Source organism: Penicillium roqueforti (assembly GCF_015533775.1).
Source record: "Penicillium roqueforti strain LCP96 04111 chromosome Unknown scaffold_03, whole genome shotgun sequence".
NCBI lineage: Eukaryota > Fungi > Ascomycota > Eurotiomycetes > Eurotiales > Aspergillaceae > Penicillium > Penicillium roqueforti.
The window spans coordinates 644,456-668,692 of record NW_024067567.1 but is presented as its reverse complement, the minus strand read 5'-3'; the positions used below and the strand labels follow the sequence as shown (position 1 = coordinate 668,692).

General features: G+C 50.2%; 9 protein-coding genes across 9 annotated transcripts; 4 read left to right on the top strand and 5 right to left on the bottom strand.

Moving 5' to 3' along the window:
• Positions 1–170: 170 nt before the first annotated feature.
• On the bottom strand, positions 171–883 carry LCP9604111_2679 (dynactin subunit 5; the record flags this gene model as incomplete). Its single annotated transcript, XM_039070182.1, has 2 exons — positions 171–779; positions 842–883. The coding sequence occupies 2 exons, from the start codon at positions 881–883 to the stop codon at positions 171–173; spliced, it is 651 nt and encodes a 216-aa protein (XP_038931431.1).
• Positions 884–1,304: 421 nt separating this feature from the next.
• On the bottom strand, positions 1,305–4,807 carry LCP9604111_2678 (peroxidase/cytochrome P450 family protein; the record flags this gene model as incomplete). The annotated part of the gene is made up of 3 exons (XM_039070181.1): positions 1,305–3,913; positions 3,973–4,214; positions 4,275–4,807. 3 exons carry the CDS (start codon positions 4,805–4,807, stop codon positions 1,305–1,307), a joined length of 3,384 nt encoding a protein of 1,127 aa, XP_038931430.1.
• Positions 4,808–7,280: 2,473 nt separating this feature from the next.
• LCP9604111_2677 (T6SS phospholipase effector Tle1-like catalytic domain-containing protein) lies at positions 7,281–9,285 on the top strand (the record flags this gene model as incomplete). The annotated part of the gene is made up of 2 exons (XM_039070180.1): positions 7,281–7,406; positions 7,456–9,285. The coding sequence occupies 2 exons, from the start codon at positions 7,281–7,283 to the stop codon at positions 9,283–9,285; spliced, it is 1,956 nt and encodes a 651-aa protein (XP_038931429.1).
• An 846-nt stretch (positions 9,286–10,131) lies between these two features.
• LCP9604111_2676 (uncharacterized protein) lies at positions 10,132–11,010 on the top strand (the record flags this gene model as incomplete). Its single annotated transcript, XM_039070179.1, has 1 exon — positions 10,132–11,010. The coding sequence occupies one exon, from the start codon at positions 10,132–10,134 to the stop codon at positions 11,008–11,010; it is 879 nt and encodes a 292-aa protein (XP_038931428.1).
• A 635-nt stretch (positions 11,011–11,645) lies between these two features.
• On the top strand, positions 11,646–13,364 carry LCP9604111_2675 (flavin monoamine oxidase family protein; the record flags this gene model as incomplete). The annotated part of the gene is made up of 4 exons (XM_039070178.1): positions 11,646–11,771; positions 11,840–11,877; positions 11,934–12,325; positions 12,385–13,364. 4 exons carry the CDS (start codon positions 11,646–11,648, stop codon positions 13,362–13,364), a joined length of 1,536 nt encoding a protein of 511 aa, XP_038931427.1.
• A 599-nt stretch (positions 13,365–13,963) lies between these two features.
• On the bottom strand, positions 13,964–15,796 carry LCP9604111_2674 (homeobox domain-containing protein; the record flags this gene model as incomplete). The annotated part of the gene is made up of 3 exons (XM_039070177.1): positions 13,964–15,394; positions 15,447–15,558; positions 15,624–15,796. The coding sequence occupies 3 exons, from the start codon at positions 15,794–15,796 to the stop codon at positions 13,964–13,966; spliced, it is 1,716 nt and encodes a 571-aa protein (XP_038931426.1).
• Positions 15,797–18,262: 2,466 nt separating this feature from the next.
• LCP9604111_2673 (putative RING finger domain protein) lies at positions 18,263–18,915 on the top strand (the record flags this gene model as incomplete). The annotated part of the gene is made up of 3 exons (XM_039070176.1): positions 18,263–18,354; positions 18,505–18,681; positions 18,732–18,915. The coding sequence occupies 3 exons, from the start codon at positions 18,263–18,265 to the stop codon at positions 18,913–18,915; spliced, it is 453 nt and encodes a 150-aa protein (XP_038931425.1).
• A 103-nt stretch (positions 18,916–19,018) lies between these two features.
• On the bottom strand, positions 19,019–21,099 carry LCP9604111_2672 (putative C6 transcription factor; the record flags this gene model as incomplete). The annotated part of the gene is made up of 5 exons (XM_039070175.1): positions 19,019–19,381; positions 19,430–19,712; positions 19,762–20,185; positions 20,244–20,971; positions 21,023–21,099. The coding sequence occupies 5 exons, from the start codon at positions 21,097–21,099 to the stop codon at positions 19,019–19,021; spliced, it is 1,875 nt and encodes a 624-aa protein (XP_038931424.1).
• Positions 21,100–21,963: 864 nt separating this feature from the next.
• On the bottom strand, positions 21,964–23,957 carry LCP9604111_2671 (putative MFS sugar transporter; the record flags this gene model as incomplete). The annotated part of the gene is made up of 8 exons (XM_039070174.1): positions 21,964–22,196; positions 22,260–22,358; positions 22,409–22,509; positions 22,568–22,766; positions 22,821–22,908; positions 22,960–23,506; positions 23,557–23,831; positions 23,886–23,957. 8 exons carry the CDS (start codon positions 23,955–23,957, stop codon positions 21,964–21,966), a joined length of 1,614 nt encoding a protein of 537 aa, XP_038931423.1.
• Positions 23,958–24,237: the final 280 nt, after the last annotated feature.

The following is a 24,237-nucleotide window of genomic DNA, read 5'->3' as shown; positions in this document are numbered from 1 at the left end:
TGACTCTCCTTCATTAGCAGTTGCCAGTATGTATATACAGACAAAATCCGACCATCTACCACGGGGATACTTAATTAGTACACAGATCGATACATCAAAACACAACATTGAAAGTAGCATGGGGGTATCATAAAACCAGAAAAAGAAACCAAAACAAACCCACCAACCCCTCAAGGCCGTCCAACAACCCGATACCTCTCCCTAGCCATACCTCCCTCCGCCCCCTCAACACCATATCCCTCCCCAACCTCCCCGACAATCCTCGCCGGTCTCCCACCAACAATACACCAACTCGGCACCACCATTCCAGGCGGGACAACCGCGCCATCGAGCACATAAGCATAGTCCTTAATAATAGCCATACTGCCTATAGCAGCACCCTTCCCAACATGAACATGATTCCCGAGCGACGCAGCCTCCACAACCGCGCCCTCGCCGACAAAAACATGATCGCCGATCTTGAGCGGGTAGAACGAGTATATGCCGCGGTGTAGCCGGCTCGGCGGGCGCAGGATCGCGCTCTTGGAGATGTAGCTGTATCGCCCGACCGTTATCGCTACGCTGGGCGTGCTCGGGCTCGAGGCTGCTGGCGCGGAAGGGTTGTTTGGATCGGTGGGAGGGGGAAGTGTTGTCGTGCGGAATAGGTCGCCGCGGATTACGGCTTCGGCTTGGATTACCGTTTTGCCGCCCAGGATGATATGTTGCGTCCCGTGGATTTGAGACCGTCGGGAGATCTTGTTTCCTGTGTCCTGATTTTCTCGGCGGGTTAGGTAGGGGTTCTTTTGTTGTGGGGTCGGTTGGGTGGTTTCAATTGGGAGGGTAAGTTAGGGGGATCACTTACGGTCTCGATGTATTCGCCCTTTGCTGCCTTTGGTGGAGCCATTTTGAGGAGGATTGAAGAGCTTTCTGTCGTGGGATGCTGCAATTGTGGAGTTGGAGTTGCAACAAATATAGCTCGACCCCAGGAATCTAGAAGATGCGGCAGTATAGCCCCAAGGCGGTGTATGTAAACAACTATGACGATTTCGATAGACCGATTGCAATGAATTTCTTAGCTATTGTTAAGTTGCACTCAGATGGGAAAAACTGGAATTAATGAGATATTCATGAAATATACACTACGCTGCTGTCATTAAAGCTTCAACAACCTCCGGATATCCTGTCAACCAAACAGTTCGTCGAAAATAAAACAGTCAATAAAAAAAAGGCATACAATCATAGCCAACCCAAAGTAAATTACCCCCACATGGCATGTCCGCAATTTTATATACGATGCTTCAACTGACAAACCCAAAAGAAACCTCTCAGGAAGATGTAGTCTTCTTCTTCTGCTCCAAAGGACCATCCCAGTGCAGCTTAAGCGACATGGGGAAGGCACTGTAAGCACTTCCGTCACCGCGGAGGTAAAAGGAGTAGCCACCTTCCTGGGGAACCTTCTTAATCTGGCCCTGGGCACCGGCAGCACGGCGGAGACCCTGCAGACGACCGACGACACGCAGCATAGCAACGAGCGCGATTTTGGTGATCTGCTCGCCGAAATCGGTGGTAGGACCCTGACCGTGGTTGAGATATGAGCCAAGAGGGCGGTCAAGGTTGACCTGGTTGGGCTCGGGGAATACGCTGGGGTCGTGGTTGGCTTCGTCGAAGGAGGCGAATACTTGCTGCCCGGGCTGGATGGTGTAAGTTTTGCCGTGGTCCACGACGGTCACACTTTGCTTGGCCTCGCGCAAGGCGCCAAAGGTGCCGTTCAGGCGAATAGCCTCCAGACAGTAGCGGTACAGCTTCTCGTCCGATTCGGCAGAATCGGCGTTGGCGAAGCGGTTGATCTCAGCTAGGTGGGCCTTGTTCTCGGGCGCGGTGTAGAACTCGATGATCTGGGTAAAGACCTGACCCTGGCTGGGAACTAGACCGACGATCGTCGGGACGATTGCAGACCAGGTGATTTCGGAAGCGCTGGAGCCGGCTTCCTTCATGCGGCGGATAGCTTCTGTTCCGAACTCGCGGATGGCGTTGTCATGCGGACGGAAGCTGTTCATGATGCCAGAGAAGAGACCGCTGTTGGTGTCGGCCTTGACGGTCGCCTCAACGACCTGGCCAAGCTGGGTAGAGACGGCGGAGGCGGCTCGGTTCAGAGAGCAAGAGCGAGGAGCGTCGACGTCGAAGAAGAGCGCGGAGAAGATGGTGGCAAGGATCATGTGCATCTCGTGTTCGGTGAATAAACCCTGCGGATTCTGCTCGGTCTTCAGGGGAATGCCGAAGAGAGTAGATGCAAAGTGAACGTGGGCCAGGTTGCCGACATCGCGAGTGATATCGATCTGGTTGATCTTGCCCAGCTGGCCACTCTTTTCAGAAATCAAACGCTCGGTGATATCTTCGTAGAAGGTTTTGACGAGCTTAGGAAACTCCTCGGTGTTGAAAGCCTTGCCGATAGCCTCGCGTTGCTTCGTATCGAGCTCGCCCTTGCCGAAGAGGTCAGACATGGAGCGGGCCCAGCTGGGACGGAAATCCACCTGATTCGAGATCAACAGACTGGCACTTTCGTGAGAGGTCAGGTTGACACGAGGCTCAGTGAAGGCGGGTTTGTCCCAGGAGTAATCCTGCTCACGGCCTAGATCCTTCATGATTTTGCGGTTTTCGCTGGGGATTGTCATGGGGTAGTGGGCATAAATGGAGTCTGGCTTGTAGTGATTAGGGAAGGCGCGCGTGGCCAGCTTATAGAAGATACATCCCTGGTTGATGTTGAGGTCGTAGCGGCACTCGTTGTAACCCCAGTTGGTTAGGTTACGGGGGTTGTAATCAATAGTGTAGTGACGGTCACCGCGGACAAGGGCGACGGCATCCGACAGCACAGCACGGGAGATGGTGTAGGTCGGGGCGATGCCGACACCAGGGATCATGGGCTCCTTGGCCTCCTCGGTGACGATACCGGGGTATAGTTCAATGTAATCGGGGTGGTCGTAGAGATGACGGAGAGTATTAGCGATCTCGGGGTTGGAGTTGACTTCTTCGAAAGTCTCGTAAGCCTTCAAGCCGAAGTGCTTACGGAACTCGTTGAGAGAACCGACGTTCCATCTACGCGAAGCCTCGATACCGAGGATCTCGATAGAGCGCATGGCCTTGGGTACGTTTCGGGGACCGAAAGAGCTGGCCACATCCTCGGTGGCATGGGTCAGAATATTTACAAGCTCTCCATCATCGAAATATCCATTTTCGTCACGCTTCAGACGGGCGAAGGTACGCTTGGCGGGATCAGCATCGAGCAGACCCTCAACCTTCTTCATACCCATCAGTAGCTCAGGCATGGTGACCTGCTCGGCAGGCTTGCCCAGAAGGTCGTAGTAAATCTGCTCAATCCACTTCTCGTCACCCTGGCTAATGGCCGAGTGCCAACGGTAGGCCAAATTGAACTCGACAGAGCACTGGTTGCCGAGACCGGAAGGAGTGGAACCGGCCTTCTCGGCCTGGGCACGAGGATCCAAGCACCAGGTGGAGTTGGTGCGGTTCAGGTTGACAATGGTGCGCAGGTAATCATACAGAGTGATGTTGATGTACAGACCGCAAGTGATAAGACGGCCGGTCTGGAACAGGTCCTCATCACGCTTGGCCCAGGCTTTCTTGGTGTCCTCCTCGGACAGACCAGGACGGGGCTTGCTGAAGCGACCATTCTCGTTAATCTCAGCCAGCTGGGTAACGACATGGTTGTGGAAACGATTCAGCATAACCAGCAAAACACCACAGGCAGCAGGAAGGGCCTGCAGACGACCTTCAGAGAAGCAATCGGGCTTCAACTTTCCGTCCTGGCGGGAGCGGATCAGATCCTGCTGCTCCTGGATATCACCATACAAAATGGACAAGTCAAGGTAGGCAGAGGTCTTGTTTATGTGCTGCTGGCGGTAGTCGGTCTGGAAGATATCTATGTACGAAAACAGCATATTAGCGCCTGAATTATAGATTTCAGTGGGGTCGACTTACCGTGAATAATCAAAGAGGCCCAGTCGAAGAAAACACTGGAGACCTTGTTAGGGTGCGGAGTGAACTCCTGGCGAGCAAAGAGGGTATCAAAAATCAGACCGGCGTCGGGCAATCCGCTGGGCTGGATGGTCAGGGGAGAAATGGTGCGGCAGTATGCAGTATTAGCAGCTCCCAGCCACGGGAGAGTAGGGTTGTTGTTGGAGCCATCGGCCGAGCGATACTGGTACTCGTCTCCCATGTAACTATTCACAGCATTAGCGCGCAATTGCAACACAGCAGTCTCCAAATTGGGGATTTCTCACGAGAGAGGTGGGTGAGGAAGTGAGTTCCATAGCTCATCCAGGAACACACTGGTGAGCTCGGTGCGGTTTTTGGAGTTACCGGGCAAATCCGCGACCATCTGGATTATGCGCTCCATCAAGTAGGTCTTGTCATCAACAAGTTCGCCGGAGGCTTTGCTCAAAATCAGGTCTTTGACAGTGTTGGCATCGCGGAATCCCAGTGCCTTGATGTCATTGAACAGACCGGACGACTTGTCATGCTTCATGTATGCGCCATCACTGGTTTGGTTGGGCAGAGGCTCCTGCGAAGCGTGAATTGCTTGCGCATATTTCTCAAATACAGCAACGACCTCTGCACGCTTCACGATGTGGTTGTCCTCCTTAGTAGAGGTGGACTTCGGGACTGGCAAGACCTTAGAGGCACGCCTGCTGCTCTTGTCTATGCTCTTGGGCTCGATGTCATTGCAATCCTTGCAATCCTTGGCTTCCTTGGATTCTTTGGAGTCTTTAGAGTCCTTGGACCGCCTGAATTGGGTAGAGATTCTCCTCAACATTGTGAAAAAGGACCACAAGGACAAGTTGTGAGAATAAAGAAAATCAAAAGAGAGATACAAGGTTGCTACCAAGGGCCAGATAAGGGGGAATAAATCAGAAGCTCGACGGTGCTCTTTAAAACGAGCTGTTCAGGCGACGCAAGTCAGCTGCAGGACTGTGGAGCGTCTGAAATGTGGCGGATTTGCTATCGTCAATAGCTGATTGACTGCGACAGCATTTGATTTGATGGAGAGCAATAGGACGATCTCTTCTCGGGCCTAGTCTCTGTAACAAATATTCCAGCCCCGCATGGTGCAAGCTCAATTCCCAATTAAAGTCTCTATAGTGGACTCTCGATGATGAGGTATCTCAATATAGTAACTGATCATCATTTATGACTTGGTACACGAAAAAGGGGACATCTGCTCGAGGTAGTATGTACAGAATACGCGAACACCCTGCCCAGGTGGAATCATATGATTGAATATCAGATATAATAGCCATGGTTGCGGTATGCAGGGCATAACCCGGAGAGCTGAAAGGCAAATCCAAATGTAGATCTATATTGCACGCTTCGGAAGAGCGGATAATCGACCAATGACTGTGAGTGCTGTAATACCGGACTATAATCAGCGGTGTACATCATCTGTACGAGGTACTCCTCTGCCACACAGAAGTGCAGACGGATCTCAAGATCGAAATAAATCGACACCAAGTGGGGAAGATTTTCCGCGAAAAAGAAATTCCAATGTACTTGGTGGCTGGCTGTCTATTTCAGAACTTGCTCCAATTAGGGTTATGTGTGTAGGATACATCCATACTTCGTAGGCGTGACGCAAGGTCCCTATGGTAATGTGATAGAGCAGCAGAGATGTCCTTGGAAAAAAGCAAAAGAAAGAAACCTTTCTTTTTTCTTTTTTTCGGTTTTCGCTTGTTTCGATCGTCGCTGGCCCACCTGTTCATCCACTTACTATGGATTTTAAGTGACGAACGGGCCGCCAGCCAGTCATCGTCGCGAATTATTCAGAATCCGATCCATCTCGGGGCATCCACTTCATCCACTTTCAGGGTCTTAGTTCTTGTTTACTCCGTACCCCGTGTCGCTCCCACTGTCCTCGTGGCGCTTTTCCTAGGTAGAACGGGAGTTTCCACGCGAGAATGAGAGAATCAGAGATGACTCCTTTTGAAAAAGCAAAGATGGTCAAGATAGGAGTGATATTTCAATATCATAGTTCGACGAACCACGGACCATTGCATGGGGCCGCTCCCGGATAACCAATCCATGGATGGATAATCTATGCATAAATGCTTTAGATTAGCTACCGATTTACAATGATTCCTCTATTCGCTTCCCTTTTTTGGGGGATACGAAGAGAAGGCTGGAAGTCCCACTCTTCTTCCCTTCCCTTTTAGGTATTGACAATCCTTTCGGCTGGGAACAGTTCCACGTGAAAATGACAAGGTTCTGAGTTTCCATATTGTCAGTAATCCCAGATTCCCAGATTGTATTAGGTCATTATAATCACAATGACACCTCGAGAAACTTTCTCTAGTCTGACTTTGCCGAGGAAAAAAATTGACGGTTCACCAGTGGGTCGCGGCCCTAGGCCGTGAAGGAACATGAACCAATACGTATCGATCGATACGATGCTATGGCAAGCTAGCGCCAAAGCTAGATCCGATCGCTCAAGACCGAACCGATGCGCCGGAACTCTCTCAATAGGAACGCCCCCTCTCACCCCTTACGCCTCCTGAATCAATGTTGTAATATTAGTGACCGAGTTTGTGTGGAGAATGATCGACAATAATGTCCCGAGCACCACCTAGCATCATCTCCTTTCAAACCCTCATAGGGCCAATGATTAGTACTGTACTCCGTAGCAAAAAGTAAGATCTGCACGTCTCGCTTTGGTCTCTCTTCAGCTCCATCTCATGGGAATTCCAAATACATACACTAGGTGACCAGGTCCGCGCCGCGCAACTTGCATCCCTCGTGCAGATTTTTTTCGAGTCAAGCTCAGGCCTGTTTGCAACAAACTCGCATATCCAGCAATTACTGCCGGCACATCTCCATTGGGTAGGATGCACCCCCGCTACGACGAAGTAGGGTTTCGTGTAACCTGCACCTGCGGGCAAGTCAGCGATTGTTGACAGGAAATAATTCCAAAAAGCAAGAGGCCCGCCCATGTTTGTGATGGGAATGTGCCAAGTCTGGGGGCCCGCCCGTCAACCAGGTTTGGCTTATTTTTCACAAACTGCAGCGATCGGCTAGTGGGTTGTACATTGTTATCCTGCAAACCCCCCTTCTCTTAGATCCGATGTAGGGCGCTGATTCGTGCAATGATCCTAGCTGTACGGAGTACCCAGCTGCATAAGAGAGTCATCCTAACCTTGAGCCTTCCCCCTTTCTCGTATATTGCCTCCTTCAGCTCTGACTAGGTGTGCCTGGAGTCTTGAACCTTTTTTTTGTCTGACCGACGGAATCGCGCGATCATGGCTGATGGGTATGAAACTCAAGGCCCGCCGGGCATACCGAAGCAGTTTGTGCTTTGCTTTGATGGTACCGGAAACAAATTCGCCGGTGACGAGTCGGATAGCAATGTGCTCAAGATCTTTCGCGTAAGTGGGACCGCGAGCCAAGCGTGTGGACCATGCTAAGAAGTCGCAGATGCTTGACCGCAGCAAAAGCCACCAGTATCATTACTACCAGCCGGGCATTGGCACATATGTGACTTCGAAGTCACTGACTAGCCATGGCCGAATCCAACGTATCAAGTCCGCCTATCAAAAGGCCAAGGACTCAGCGGTCGGATCTTCCTTTGACGAACATGTCATGGGTGGGTACAAGTTCCTGATGCGATACTATTCCCCTGGCGATGATATCTTCTTCATCGGCTTTAGTCGTGGTTCATACATCGCGCGATTTCTGGCAGAGATGCTGGACTATATCGGTCTACTCGAAGCAGGAAACGAGGAGCTGGTCCGCTTTGCATGGAAGACATTCGCAAAGTGGCAGCAGCGGTCCAATGACTCGGAAGAAGAGCGCGAAGAGAAGAAGAAGCTCTTCACATACATGAAGGCCTTCCGTGAGACGTTCAGTCGGCCTATCTCGCGTATCCGTTTCATGGGTCTATTCGACACTGTCAACAGTGTGCCGCGCTTCGAGTCCGCGTGGATGCAACGTACCAAGTTCCCCTACACGGCACGCAGCTCAGCCAAGGTGATTCGCCATGCCGTAGGTATTGACGAGCGCCGCGCGAAGTTCCGCCAGGATTTGATCTCTGGGGCGCGTCCAAAGGAGAAGAAGAAACACCGCCGCCACCATTTGCAAATGCCTAAGAACCATCTGCACCTCTTCCACCAGGATAACAAAGAGAAGCCCCACGAGGAGGTCCCAGACACCGTTCCTGCCATTCGGGTCAATGACAAACCCGAGGAGGAACAACAGGAAGAAGAGAATGCCGAGGCTGAACTCAATGCATCCAGATATGGGCCCAGCACTGGAGAAACATACTACCATGCCGGGCACCATGCCTCGCACACAGGCTCGCAGCAAACCTCCCGCGCCGGGAGCGAAAACGGGACAACGCAGCCCGACACATACCGCGCACGCTCTCCCCGACGCAGGCTCGTAGTGCCCAAAGCGTCAACGGACGATCTCCGCTCATTGCGAAGCAAAGAGTCCTTTCACAGTTTGCACTCCAACACCCTCTCGGTGCAAATTCCCGTTCTCGAGGTCGATTCCAGCGACGACGAAGACGACCAAGACATCCACGAGGTCTGGTTCCCCGGCTGCCACGCAGACATCGGCGGCGGATGGACACTCTCGAGCGGCGAGTCATGGGCACTGAGTCACGCGCCGCTCGTGTGGATGACGCAAGAAGCGCAAAAGGCCGGACTCGAGCTTGATGAGCGCAAGATGAAACAATTCCAATGTCTGGAAGAGTTCGACGATGATTATAGCTCCATCCGGGAAGAGATTAATTCCCAGCGGCCGGGCCGGTGCGTTGCGCCTGATACTGATAACGATGATGCTTTCCGCTCTATGCCCGATGATAAGGAGCGCAGTGTTGCGAGTCGCGACTTCTGGCATGCGCTGTATACCGCCAGTACGAAGGGTCTGATGCATGACTGCCTGATGTTCAACCAGGGTATTCCTACCATGTCGGTTATCACGTGGCGCATTATGGAATGGTTACCGTTCCGTCGTATGGATCTGCAGCCTGATGGATCGTGGAAGCCGATTAGCTGGCCATTGCCTCGTGGTGAGGTGCGGGATGTTCCACTGAATGCTGAGATACACGTTTCTGCTATCCGGCGTATGCAGGCGGATCCCAAATACCGTCCTGGTAATGTGATTGTCGGTGGTGGTGGTCGTGGTATACGTGTTGCACCGGAGGAGTATGGTATTGGTGAGTGGGTGGTGTTCAAACATGAAGGGGATTTGGTGCGGGAGACTTACGTCCGCAAGAACATCTCCAAGTGCAAGGAGGGCTAGGAATAGACTAATTCTGGTTCTTCCTTGGTTCATATTATATATCCCTTTCTATAGTGTCTAATAGGTAATTTGGAGAAATTGTATCAAATGCTATGTGTCTATTCAGCATATCCCCTCTGCCTGGCCCTATACACTATCGGCTCATACACTCGTAAATAGTCGCGGCATATCTACTTTGGTGGCAATTCTATAGCTAATGATTATCCTTCTAGATATCATCAAGGAGAAACTCTTCATCTCAAAAGACCCAAAAAGACCCTAGAACACCTACTCCGTATAGTTGTCAAACATGTGAATATGTGGATATGTGGATAGAGCCGGCGAGGGACTGCCATATTGTGTTAGCTATGAAATGAATCAAAGAAGCCCGATAGTTAAGCTAGAAGAGCAATGAGGTTCAAGAAAGCAGCAAATTCTGGACTCAATACATCATCGTAGAGAGAGAGGTGATGCGCAATCACAACTTCGGCCTCCCCGCTCATCATCCCTTTCGACCTTCTGTTCAGAAGGACACCCTCATCGCCAGTTGAATCAAACATAGGAAGCAACCAGGCAGTTTCTGGAGCAATCGCAGATGATATTTGGTGCGATCAGGATTTTCAGTGAAAATGAAGTTCCGCTTGGGCCATGGGCTCCTCTTATGCGGTCAACCTTCGTCTTTTTCCCTTCTCACCTCTTTGACCTTATCATATTATTTCTCAGCCTCCTTCGTTTTTGCTTCTGGCAGGTCCAAGAGTCTCCTCCTTTACTCTATGCCATGATGCGAAGGTAATACTCACTTACCTCCCCTCTTTCCCTCCGCCCCCCCTTTTTCTTCTTTTTTTACACATGGAGACACCTGGAGAGATGCGCCCTCGCAAACCTGGGACCAACACCGGGGTCATCCCCGTTGTCCCCGAGGATAAGGAGGACGTCATGATTACTTTTTCGCTGTCTGAACCATCGGCATCACCTCGGACACGATCCCCTTTGGCCCGATCGCATCTCCGCTCTCGATCACTGGCGGGAATCCCGGGCATGCCGTCTATGACGCGCGCTTATTCTTCCCCAGGGCCGGACTCCCAGGGTCGTTATATCTTCATCAATGGCCGCGGGGCACCAGTCGATGCGAAAAGATCTCCCCTGCAAATGCGCCCTGACGATTACAGCGACCGCATGGGCGCCCTCAACATCTCCGAAACCATCTCCGAGAACGCAGAATTAGAAACCAATCCCAAATCGTCTTCACAGCCAGCCTCATCTCCCGTCCTGATGCCGCAGACTTTTCCCCGTATCAATCGCCTGCGTCCGACTTCACCCCTTCCTTTCCAGACTCCCATCAGCCCCTCCTTACATTCCCCACCCATTCTGGGCTCTAAATACAATGAGTCTTACCCCAGCCACCCCGGGTCTGTTTCGTCCATCTCCGTCCCCTCAACTCCGACCAGCCTGCGCTCCCGAAGCCCCAGCATTTCGTCACTAGAAACAATCCCCGACATCCCCGACGCTGAGAATGAGGCCCTTGAAGAGGATCGGATCGCGGAGCTGAAAGCCGCAGCTGATGCGGCGGACGCGGCAAGTACTGCCAACCGACGGCGCGGGGCATCCGATGCACCCAGTTCATTCACTACAATGCGGGGGGGATCGGGCGGATATGCAACTCGGAGCGAGAAGCGCAAGCGATGGAGTGTCTGTGGTGCCGAGCGACGGCAGGATCTCGACCTAGAGACCATTTGGGAGGATTGAAGGGTGTTTCCCAGTCTCAAACGAGTCCAACCGACCTGCGCGCCTTGTCTACTACGACCAAGTACTACCTGCGCTCCCACATTGTTTCATAGTGGAGTTGATCTCCACAACTTCTTATCTTTGCTTTACTCGGTGGCGCTTTGCTCCGTTCTCTGACTTTCCTTGATACCCTTACATTACCTCCAACTCGTACCTTTCATTTGCAGTCCTGTTTACCATTTCAAAAAGCGCGTTCGTCATGGAGTTCTACGGCAGTGGCGGTGGTACGTACGATGTACCCGCTTTTAGCGGCTTAGCATGTTCGACTCGGCCCATCCATTGTTTTATTATGCTGGTCATAACTCCGTCCTTTTCTGTTTTTGCGGTGCCTTCATTTCCTGGCATCTGTGATGTGATGTCTTCATTGCTTCAATACAATTGAGCCTTTTCCAGAATAATCTATCCTGTTCCGAGTAAATCCATTGTAACCACTACGATGTAGCTGGCATTGATAAGGACATCCAGGTGTTGATAACGGGAACTAATCATCCGAGCACCCAATGACATGCAAAGAATCTTCACTTGATCGTCAAACCTTCATATTCACCGACCTCATTTCCAGGTGCATCAGCCGCATATCCTAAGTTGCTTCCGGAATGGCTCCGAGTCCGCACATCGGCATCATCGGCGCAGGGATTTCAGGCCTCCGGTGCGCCGACATCCTCATCCAAAATGGAGCCCAAGTAACAATCCTAGAAGCAAGAGATCGCATTGGTGGCAGAGTATGTCTTCCTTATACCCGGCACAACTGCAAGAGGCCAAGTAGTTCTTTAACTTTCTTATCGGCTAGGTGCACCAATCAACAGTTGGAGACCATATCGTGGATATGTATGTACACGTACATGACTATGACTTGGAAAGTATGCAGCTAATGCTCAAATCAGAGGCCCCAATTGGATTCATGGCGCGGGGGAGAACCCCATCATGACCATAGCGGAAGAAACGGGGTCTGTCATGTATGATCCCGAAGGTGGAGCGCATATCTCCTACTCGCGAGACGGCCACCCTATCAACGACGAAGTGAGCGCTAAAGTCCAGGACTTTGTATGGACCACTATAGCAGAAGCCTTCAAATACAGCAATCACCATGGAGAAAGCATCCCCGTCGAGCAAAGTCTATTCGATTTCTTCTGCGATCGAGTCCAGCAAACCAAATTCTCAGATGAAGAGAAACAGCTTTGTCTCGATGCCTGTAGGCTTTGGGGTGCATATGTCGGTGATCAAGTCGACAGGCAGAGCTTGAAATTTTTCCGTCTGGAGGAATGCGTGGACGGGAGTATGTACCTTTAGCAAAATAGCCCGGAGACGTATAGCAGAGTTTCTAACATCATCAAGGCAACTTCATCGTGGCATCTACATACAAGCGCATTCTAGAGCACATCGCCGAAACCGCCACTGCAAAAGCCGACATCCGCCTCAATGAACCTGTCACAAGCATCAAAGCACCACCTCACAACAACCAATCACCAACAAAGCACCGAGTAACCGTAACAACAGCCACAGGAACAAACTACAACTTCGACGACGTAGTCATAACCTGCCCACTGGGCTGGCTCAAGCAAAACACCTCAGCATTCACACCGGCTCTCCCGCCCCGTCTCGAACAAGCAATCAACAACATCTCATACGGCCGACTGGAAAAAGTCTACGTGACATTCCCGCGTGCCTTCTGGCACACCCAAAACACCAGCACCTCAACAACTCAAACGCAAACTCAGAATACCGTCTTCGCCCAATTCCTCGAACCATCCTACTACACCCACCACCCAGCACACATAGAATGGAACCAAGAATGCGTCTCGCTCGCCTCGTTCCCAGAACCACACGCCCATCCCACCCTTCTCTTCTACACGTACGGCGACAGCGGCGCAGAGATAGTAAACCGCATTTCGGAGCAAGCGCCCTCGTCGCCCGAATACAGGGAATCTCTAATCGACGTAATGCAGCCCTTTTACTCCCGGCTCCCCGGGTACAGCGCGGAGAACCCGGATTGTGTGCCCGTGGCGCTTCTTGCTACGCAATGGCAGAAGGATGTCTTTGCTGGGAATGGGTCGTATTGTAATTTCCAGGTTGGGGTTGAGGAGGCAGATGTGGATGTTGAGGTTCTTAGGTCTGGGGATGGGATTGGTCCGGTTAGGGGTCTTTGGTTTGCTGGGGAGCATACGGCGCCGTTTGTTGCGCTTGGGACTACCACTGGTGCGTTCTGGAGTGGGGAGAGGGTTGCGAGATTGGTTTGTCAGGGGCTTGGGATTGGGGAGGTTGGTGGGATGGGGGTTAAGGATGATTCTTTGCCTTCTGCTGGGGATGTGTCTTGATCAGAAGGAAGGGTTGTATGGAAACTGATACATGAGGAATTGATAAATATTTAGACATTGGTATTATGACAGATGGTTCTTGTTTGAAGAACTATATCCTGGGAACAATGGTGATAGAGAGATACCGTACGTGTCTAAAAACCGCGAGGTGTGTCGATTATACAATGGACTCAGCAAGTTGAACATTTTCATTCATACTTAAATAATATATTTCAGTTCGTTGGATTCGTTCAAGGATTAGTATCTTTCTCGGGAGCTTTTCACATTTGTTCAGTGAAGCCCCCATCAATAGCAGGCCAGGAGGACCAACCAAGTCCACCGAGTAAAACACCATAGAGGAAAGATAAAGAACCATGTAGATCCATATGCATAAGAAATGCAGGGAAAGAAAAAGAGAACAGGGCCCGAATAAAAGTATATAATGGACAGGGTTCACGTGACAGTGGCAAAAGACCGCCTGCAAGCACATCATGAACACAGCAAGGAGAAGTACAGGGCTCCGAACAAAGGAAAATGAGTATCACAAAGGAAATGAAAAATAAACGGATAGGCAATGGCGCTTCAGAATGTCAATGTATCAATCATGCATCCCTTCAAGGTCATCGCCAGGCCCCCTGGCTCAGCGACAGGAGACCCTGCACACAGTCCAGGTCATCTTCTTGACTATCCCCGGTGCCACCAGCCATGAAAGCCGATACTTCTGCACTGAGTTCTGGCGGGGCTTTGCCCTGTGAGCCGGCCTGGAGTGCCCGATTGCGTTTGCCGTTGGCCGAGATGCCGAGACCGCGATTACGGTTAGCATCACGGAGGACCGGTCGTGGGATGTGTGAAGTGTTGCGGCGACGAATATTTGTCGATCGTGTTCCTGGAACCCAGTTCTCCTTGTCAGAGTCACCGAGGTCTTGCTCCAGATCCGGTTTGCCAGACTTGGAAAATAGAGGCTTCGAGAGCTTGGATGGGTTCACGTTCGCTTTGTTTCGGCCTGTTTCTAATCGCCCCAGAGATGAAACAGCGCGGGCGAGTTTTCGCCTCTTCTCTCCCATGGACTGAGAGATTGGCGTATTTGGCTCGCCGTGAGCAGCGAGGCTGTGCCGCCCTGAGGCACTCCGAGGTAATGAGCGCTGGCTGCGAGATTGGAAAAGACCCGGAGAACCGTTCGGCCCGCTGGTCGGTGTTGATAGGGCACTTCTTGCGTCCGTGTCACAGAAAGATTCCCAGTTACGTGGATCGCGAGAGCGACCGAAAGCACGATCTTTCTCGGTCACACCTGCCCGCGGCGTGGCTGGGAAGACGGCACTGCTGCTACGTTGCAGGCTTGTCATCTTTGTTCGGCGAACTGAGAACATCGCCACACGGTTCTTAGACGGTGATGGTTCGTTCTCTCCGCGGATTACTGCCTTTCCATCCGATGACATCGCGATACGTAAGGCGTTGCGGCCCTTGGGCGGAGACGGCGTTAGCTCGTCCTCTTTGTGTACCAAAGCCTCTCCATCAAACGACATCGACAAACGCAGCGATGGGGGTGACTTGGTAGGTGTGGTTTGTGTGTTTTGTGTGTTTTGTGTGGGTTTTGTGGTTGCTGCCTGCTCATTTTCTCCCTCGCCTCGGATATCCGACACTGAACGTTTCCTCTTCGGTATCTGCAGAAGAGGGTCTTCTGAGGGATCATTCACCAGTTGGGAAAACTCTTCCTGTGTGGTGGGCGGAGTTTCTCCAGCAGCCTCTGTTGCCACGCTTGTCTGAGTGCTCTGGGGCAGCTCATGTTCATCTTTATCTTCAGTCACTGGGTCCGAATCGTCTGAAAACTGCAACAGTCCCCCGTGCCATGGTTTTGATGCCATTTCCTCGCGGTGGTCGTTGATGTCAAATTGCTCTGCCCCACTTGAAGATCCCGGCTCCGTCGACGCGTTATCATCACTCGAAGGTTGACCTGATGAATCGACCCTACCCGAGCGCGGGGCGAGTAATTCGTGAGGTTGGAGGGGTTTGGATTTCCGACGGTCGTTCTGGCGGCGATTTTGGAACCAAATCTGTGAGCCAGTTAGAAGTTGTTTTTGTGTGTGAACTCTTGGCATCACATACTTGGACCTCTTTCTCGCCGAGTGAGACGCGGCTCACGATACTCGTGCGGGCTGCCTTGTCTGGTTTGGGATTTTGCTGGTATTCGGATTCAAGGATTGCGTGATCCTCCGGACTGCAAAATAGTTCACAATCGGGTTAATTGACGCGTTCATAGTATGGACAGTTATGATAGCGTACCTAGTTCGACGTCGCTTCTGGCGGGCTAGCAGTTTATTGTCGACACGAGGAGGGAGGTTCTGTGTGAGGGTTTTTTGCGAATGAACGAGAAAAGCGTAGTTAAGAGGATTGGAGTCGGTGGCCGGGAGAGAGGGCGAAGATGAGATCGCCACCGAAGGCTCCGGGTCAGACATGATACCTAAGAGAGCATGGAGGGGTTGGGAGGATAAAGAGAAAGAAGCAAGAACACCCAATCACCCAATCACCCGATCAAATAAATAAAAAACGAGGCACTGAAGATGGAAAAGCCGTGAGGCTGGTATGCAGAAAAAGGTATCAAATCGCGTCGCGGTGTGGACGCGGAGTAGAAAGAACGTGGCCCGCGCTAGTAGCAAAGTGCTCCTCCGAGGTACTTGGTACTTGGAGACACGGATCTCTCCCTGATTCGATTTGATCCTGATCCTTTCAAGTCTAAATTTCCTATCTCTCTGACTCCTCGGAATGTTCAATTTGCATTTTGTCTACATTTGACGCGTTGGGCTGTAGTGGTTTAGGCCCACACTTGGACTAAACTATACAGTCTGTGTGAAGCGCAAAGCGTGTCCTCGCGTTTGATACAGGCATATTTGAAATCCTCCAGAGTGCTCCGATTAAACAACCGAGGGTTAAACCATTCCATTGGCCTTGATTGCCTTATTTGCCTTCTTTCGCCTGATCTGCCCGTGAGCGCCCAACGCGTGGTAACGCGCCCTCACGTGACCCCACGAGGAAGACTTGCACGTGGTGGAATGTGATCTCTCCGATGATTTTGGGAAACGTGGAATGTCAATATGTTTGGAATATGTTTAGAAAAGAGATCCCATCTCTTGTGTTCGTAGATGCACGACGAGAGGGCATTTATGGCTCCCAATTGTAACACCCTTAGTGCATAGTGGGTCACCGGTGAGGTCCCCATCTAAGAAAAGCAAAGAGCTTCAAATGTTGGTCTACAGCCAATAGCCTAATAGCCTGCTTAGCAGGAGTTGCCGACTGGAATTCTCGGATCTGAGTGTAAGCCAGTTTGGGGACAATCACTTCTTCTATGGCATTGGTCGTGTTTTTCTTATATATTCGGTCTCCTAGTTAACTATGTTGTACAACATACAAGATTGACTAAGTATAGACCGCTTCAACCACCAATTCGCCATCCAATTAGGAGCATTCCTATGTCTGATCGGCATGCAATCTTATGAATAGTCGGAGCCCCTAAATAGTCACATCAGGCTGCACCCGATATATGCTGGCTATGTCATCGGTCTGTTGTCCATGTCCCACTCTAATAAGCCGAGTGTGCAGACCAAGACCAGAAGTGTTGATTTGCTCATTGGTTGACGCACGCTAAGCAAGCCAAGGGAAGAAGCGAGAATACCGCGTATGCATGACATCAACTAGAAATGCAACTGCTAGACAGGGAGAGAGTATATATTTGAATGTGCAGGTCTGCTAATAAGCACATACATTAAAGCTAAACGAATGCGACTTCTGAGAAACTCTATTGCTTCGACCAAAGCCTAGTATACAAGTACATGTTTCACATAGCTATCTGACCATGTAAGGTACTCTTTTTATATGTCCTTCTCACTGGTCATCTTGTGTTCACTATATACCATCACAGCCATACGATGCCTATCTAGTAGACCAGTATATCCCTTTCGCTCTGTCATCATCTAATCATGGGGACTTTCTCACTAACTTGGCAATCGACGTACGGACTGGGCTGTAACTACTGTCTAGTGTTTATTGACCTTACATTCTGCTCGCTCATAGTATCCATGATTCTAATTAGGTTAGATCTAGACCCGAATAGTCCCGGGGTAAAATAAAGTAGGAGTCTAGAATACCAGAAAAGAGTCAATACTCCAGCTAGAATCTTCGAAGAATGTGTCCATCACATTAATACAACCCTTGCAATGATAAAGTAGGGAGTAGGACAGTAGAGGCTAGTCGTCTTGGCTGTAAATCAGTGTTACTAGCATTATTCCCAGACCAATCTCGAAAGAATAGCATACCAATATTAGGCAAATACCAAGTAATAAGAAGGCATCTGGTTATATTCCAAGTATCTCGATGAACCCCATGATCACCAAAAGGACAATCCAGCCGATCAACATTCCGCCCCCGGGCTATCCCTTCCATCTCCCAGTGTTGATTGGTTCGATACAAAGCTGCTCAATGCCTAAATAAGACAATCAGGCCAAGAGGAAAACAACCGCCCATCGTACGATAATCCACGTCTTTTCCCCGCTTTGACGCTTGGACATGGGATAGCATCCCCAGATCAATGCATCTTCCCTGTCATTACTGCAACTCTTACTTTGGCCTCTTTTTTGGATTTTGAGGTCCTTTTCTACCTCTGGACTCATTTCTTCGTATCCTGACTGGTGTCGGCTCTTTGTTTCTTTTTCTTTAAGAAATATAGTGCTATAACACCATCAGACTCTCTGGCCCGGCACGGCGACCGGGCTGTGACACCCACTTTTAGCTTGTGATCACTGGCACTTCGGAACCAAAGCTTTTTGAATCCAATCTTCTATTTCGCTTCCGACCTTGGTCACTATCACACCCATCTCATCGACCCGACTCTGACCGTTCGTGCAACAAAGAATCTTGAACTCGGAGAGATGGCTGAAGACGCGAAACTGAAGAAGAACCATATGGCGATAGTCTTGGGCATCGGACTTGGAGTGGTGCTGCTTATCGCACTTAGTTTGATGTGAGTTAGATTCGATTTTTGCATCTTAGTGTATGCTATCTCTTGTGTCTCCTCCGTCCTTTCCCCATTCTCACCGATACATTTCCTCCGTCGGTTGTGACTTGTTACATAAACCATGCCACTCCATTCCACGCTAACCGTGTCATTCAGTCTGACAATACTCATCAACCGCCGGGACAGGCAGTCATTCTTGAGATCAAGGAAAAATCCTACTGAGCGGTTGCGCAAGTTGGACAAGGTCTCGCCAACTTGTACCCTCGAGAAGTGGTGGGCGACCACGAAGGGGAATCTCGGACTGTCCGAGGCCGTCGATGGACAGTTCGTTTGGTATGTCTACCTTGCTTTGCCGGTAGAACAGTCGCTGACATTCTGTTCAGCGCCGTTTGTTTGGAGCAGGTAGACCGCACGCAGGAGATCCGCGACCTGCGGTGCTTGCACGTTTTTCACCGGGAATGCCTGGAGAAGTGGTTCTTGGGTGACCATTTCAATTGCCCGCTGTGTCATCGCGCATACTATGTGGCAGACACACCTCCCCGCACAGATTATCTGTGGATGGTATGACCAGATACCAGCCAATGATTGGAAGGGAGGGAGAATACAATAACGATGTGATGAATAAATCTTTGCCTCTAAATCATCTCCACAATAATTCAATGACCAAGGTTTATGGCGCAAGGCCCTCGGTAAGGGGCATATAATCCGGATTGAAGTCCCAGATCGTATTGTAGTTTGACCAATTGAGGAAGTTGTCGAGGCCGGTTGTCACATCGTCCACCACATGCTGCTGCACAGGCTCTGGATCGAGTAGCTGATCAAGGATGCGAGACAGCTTTTTCTCGGCTTGTTTGCAGGTATGATAGTTGCCGTGACCAGGGCCTGCGACCCACGATAGGAAAGAAATAAACACGCTGAGGTTGCGGATCAGCTCAGCACGTGGGAGAGGAACAGCGTGTGGACCGGACTCATGCGATTGGCGCAGGAGTTCAAGGAGAAGGACGCTGGCGGAAGGGACACCGTACGTGAGGACCTGAATTTATTAGTAGATGTCTATGAATGGCAAAAATGGATGACATACGATCCAAGAAAAATGCCGGTCTAGATCGACCATTGGGGTTCGGAACGAATTAATCTGAATGACAATAGCTAGCACCCGACGAGATACATCGCAAAGATCCGCCTGTCCGGTGTTTGTGTTTTTGACGACTGCACGATAGAGTAAGAATGAAGTGTATAGATAATCCAAATAGAAATAGACAATGGTAAGCCACCCATCATGGAAATGGTCGTTCGATCGCCGGTCATATCGAAGCTGATCCGGAGATGACTGCCATATGGCGCGAGATTTCTCTTGGATTTCTCTGTCATAAAGTCAGCACTAGGAAAACACGTAAATTGGAAAAGACATACTCGGATTTCTGAATTAAATCATGTTGCTCGCGAGTCCCCAGTACAACCTCAAGAGTTTCCTCCCGAATGATAGCTAGCTGATAGCGTAGGCGAGTTGGGGTTACTAGGTGTAACCTCCCTTGACTGTTCCATCCGGCGCTGTTTAGCTCCGAAATAGCATTGCTGAGGACATCTCCGCCTGCAACCAGGACTTCGTCGCTTAGATCCAATGGAGCATCGAGTGTGCAGAATCGACCATTCATCAGTGGCGGCCGCCCAACAAATGTTGCTATCATCTTGTCCATGCAGAAGGAAGCAACGAAGCAGCGCCTCCGCCACTGGCGAAGAAAGAATGGGCAATTCTCAATGCAATTAGTCTCTAAGTGTAGCCCAGCTGCATAAATCGTGGATACCAGGTCACCTAATCGACGCCATGCTTGATAGCCTAACAGCGGTCAGTAAATCGATAGGACATGAGATCCTACAGAAAGGTAAAGCCTTACTGGAATCACCATATTGTTGTGTTCGCAACATAGCATCATTGAATTGCAACATTGCCAGCAATTCGTTTGCAGACGATGTCTGGTCACAGAAACCAAGGCATACCGTACTTATCACAGTCACCTGCTCTAGTAACCGGTCTTTCGCTCGAGGCTCATCCGAGCCCCGCGTAATGTCAGGGTCATTGTCTGGCGTAATGGCCAATTGCATTCCGCAAAGAGCGAAGATAGACCCGAGTGCCTCCCAGCGGAGGTTGCGACCGGTAAAAGAGGAACAGTACTCCTCGACTGACATAGACTTGTGAGTCCGCATCGGGCGGGAGGTATTTTGAAATATTTGATTCGCCAAATCTTGTAGTTGTGCCGTCGGATCACTGGAGAACCCGTCAAATATATCGCGCACTGAACGCAGAAGTTCGTCTATTACGATCTTAGGCACGACGGTGTTGTTCCATGTCCGACCATAGAACCGAGCAATCAGCATATCACACACAGTGAGATTATACAAAAACCGCAGTACATCAACCCCGGATTGAAGTCGATCGGGTTCCACTATCAACCCCGCAGAGGAATCTGTGCTCTCTTCGGGCTCGAACGAAATCTCACTGCGATGCTCAGTCAAAACCGCAGAGTAGCTTGTCGATCCCAGATATCCAGGAAGAGCTGCGGGTGGCTCCAATGGCGTGAAGAAGCGCCCATTACCCAGTGAGCCCGAGCCTGGGCTAGAAGCACTGTTTCTACATATTAGTATGGGCCTATCATCCGTTGCAGGAGATGCTTACTTTGAAGTTGGTTGACTGGTCAGTCGACTAGAAACTATCGCAGGATTGACTGAATCGGAAGGTCTCCGTCTAGTCATCGGGGCTGGATGATAAAAGCATTTGTCGCTGATTCTTTTTGCGGTGCATCGGCGACAAACCGGCCGGTCATGGTCACATCGCTGTTTGGATCTCCGACAGGGTTCACACGACTGCAAGGTGCCGTTTTTGCGCGTTGCGGGCGATGCAGAGCGCCGATCGTCGTTTCTCATGGCTCGAGAAACAACGCATAGAGGTATATATGATCGATGAAAGAAAGACCTCGGGAAATATGATACCCGCGATGTTTGCCTCGTCCAAATTAGGTTTAGCGTGCCACATCTAGGAGGTCAAAGTATAAGAAACGAGAAGGTCAGTACAATTCAATATGGAAGCTTGCAGATATATATATTTTTATTGGGGCTGCATGTTTCGCGGAGGGTTATATTAATCACTGGAACTGGAACCCTTCTTGGCACGATATAGGACCTTCACTGACGGCCTGCAAGTTCCTTCCTCAAAAAATCGTCTATTATCTATATGTCCCAAGGCTTTCTGTTTTCCTCGTTCGTAGACTGGAGATGATAAGTTACTTGACTGAGACGTCGAACTGTACAATCAGACTTATCCTAACTTTCACTTGAGCCCATTATGCTTCAAAGCTATAAATGAGTATTGGAAGTAGAAAAGTCGAAGAGTTTCAATATTAAGACTTGCTGAAGATTCATAAGCTGAAGTAACTACCTATGAGTTATCTAGATAAAATCTAACCAATCTAACCAATCTAATCCCCGGTCAACCACTTATGCAGCGTGGAGGTAAATCTTCTTGTTTCGATATAAGACATGAGTCAACAATAGCCCCAATCTCGGAATTGTCGGCAGGCCAATTTCCGCTCAAGAGTTGAAAATACTCGAAGTACATGTTTATTCTGCTTTCGGCACATGCTGCTCAGCCCCATCTGTTGACAACGGCTTAGTTTCCTTCTCTAGCTCCGAGCCCACAGATGATTGAACGTCATCTGTGGCTAGCTGGTGGTCGAGCCGAGCTTTTTCCTCATCTGTGGCGCCGGTGAGGTCAAAAGCAACCTCCTCGCCGAAATTTTTGGCGATTTCCTCTAGGGTGAGACCAGCAGTCTCGGGGAAGAAGAAGTAGATGACTGCAGTTTTTGTTAGCGAAATTTTAGTTGACGGGTCGATTTGATATTATTGGGAACACATACCGGGAATGAAGAATGCAGACCAGCAAATAATGACAAGATAATATTTCCAGCCGACATTCCCGAAGCCCATGGGGGCAGTTTGCAGGAGGATGAGGGTGGCTAAGTATGTCAGTTAGAATTTGGAGGCGAAATTGTAACGAAATACTTACCAGCAAATTGACCGAAGAGAGAAAAGCCCATGCCAATTGGTCGGATTTCAGTCGGGAAGATCTCGGAGACATAGAGATACATGGTGGTATCACAGAAAGTACTGCAGGAATGTCAGCTCGATATATTCAGCGGACTTGATATGTTGAAGTTTGACTCACCCCTGGAAGGCCAGATAAAGGTACATGAAGAATATACCAAATCCATTTCCGACCTTGTTTGTTGTACCAGCATACTGGGCGGTCATAGCAGCCAGACAGGATGTAGATACGATAATGCCGACAAAGCCAGTCATGTACATGCCGCGCCGGGAGTTAATTTTATCATGGAGCCAGGCGCCCAGAGGATTGTAGATGACACCTGAACTAGGTTAGCTAACGGTGTACACAGTAGACCCTGGATGTTTATGCTCACCAGCTGTTGTCAGCCAGACAGCACTCAAGAGCAGGGGCATGCCACCCTCCATGCCCAAGTTTTTGTATAGAAGAACAGCGTAATTGTTCTGGCCGTTGTCAGTCGGATATACTTCTCTGTCGGATATTACCACACTTACGATGATCAGAGGCCCGCCAAATTCAGCGCCCCATTGGGCAAGGAAACCGATAGCCATTCGCTTTCGGTATGTTTTCCTTGTAAAGACAGCTTTCCACACGCTGCCGTAAGTAGCTAATCTCTCAGCCTCGAGTCGGATTTGCTCTTTTGTCTGGAAGAACTCTTCCTTGGCAGCCAAGTTATTCGGGTCATCTGGTGATTCACGGAGCCGTTCGAGAACATGCTGCGCCTCATCGAGCTTACCCTTCGAAATCAACCAACGAGGTGAACGGGGGAGCCAAGGAGATCCCAGAAGCAGCACCAACGCGGGCAGACATTGCAAGGCGAGAGGGAATCTCCAGCCAAACCCAGACAGGGGGCCTGTTGCATAGTAGCAGGCATACCCCACCCATCCCGAAAGCATGTATCCGAAGACCAAGAAAATGGCGTGGTGGCCGACAAGCCAGCCACGGCGCAGAGCACTCGACATCTCGGAAAGATACATAGGGCAGACGGTTACGAGGATACCGATTCCAAGACCACAAATGAAGCGACCAGCTTGGAACATACTAAATCTTGTCAGCGCCAGTCTAACCCTCGAGCAGGAGAAGCGACATACGCTAGTGAATTCGAGCCGGCTTGAAGTGCTCCTCCAAATAGAGAAAAGAAGGCACCGAACTGGATGTTTGCCTTTCGGCCAAAGAAATCACACGACCACATTATAAAAAGTGTACCAACAGCACCACCAGCACTGAAAACACCATTTGCTGTCGAGATCGCGGGGGTAGTGATTGTCGCGTATCCCGGTTCACCCTCGGCGGGCAGGCTAAAGTAGGCATACCATCCCGGCTGGCCGATTGTACTGGAGATAATCGAAGAGCAATATCCATATGTCTATTTGTGTCAGTTTAGTGAATAGCAGAGACTTGAACATATCTGCGAGCTCACCATTGACCCAACAGCCACAAAAACAATAACCAGCCTGTTATAGGAACTGGTCTGAGACCCGAACCTACCCATGATAGAATGTTGTAGTCCTTACAAATTTCAAAGAATCAAGGGTGTATAATGAAGGATATCAGCATCAGGTTTGAATGGGGAGAAATTTCAGCATGTTTGTAGCCGACAATAAGTAGGGGGGCCCCGTTGGGGTGCTCTGTGTATGGCCCACCGAGAGTTGCATAAAGTTCGCAAGAAATACAAGTGGCTTGCCGATCACGGCACAAAGACTTTTGAGCCTAGACCCTGAAATTGCGTATGGTCAACATACCAAGTTAAGCAACGCTCGTTTGTCGAGTGA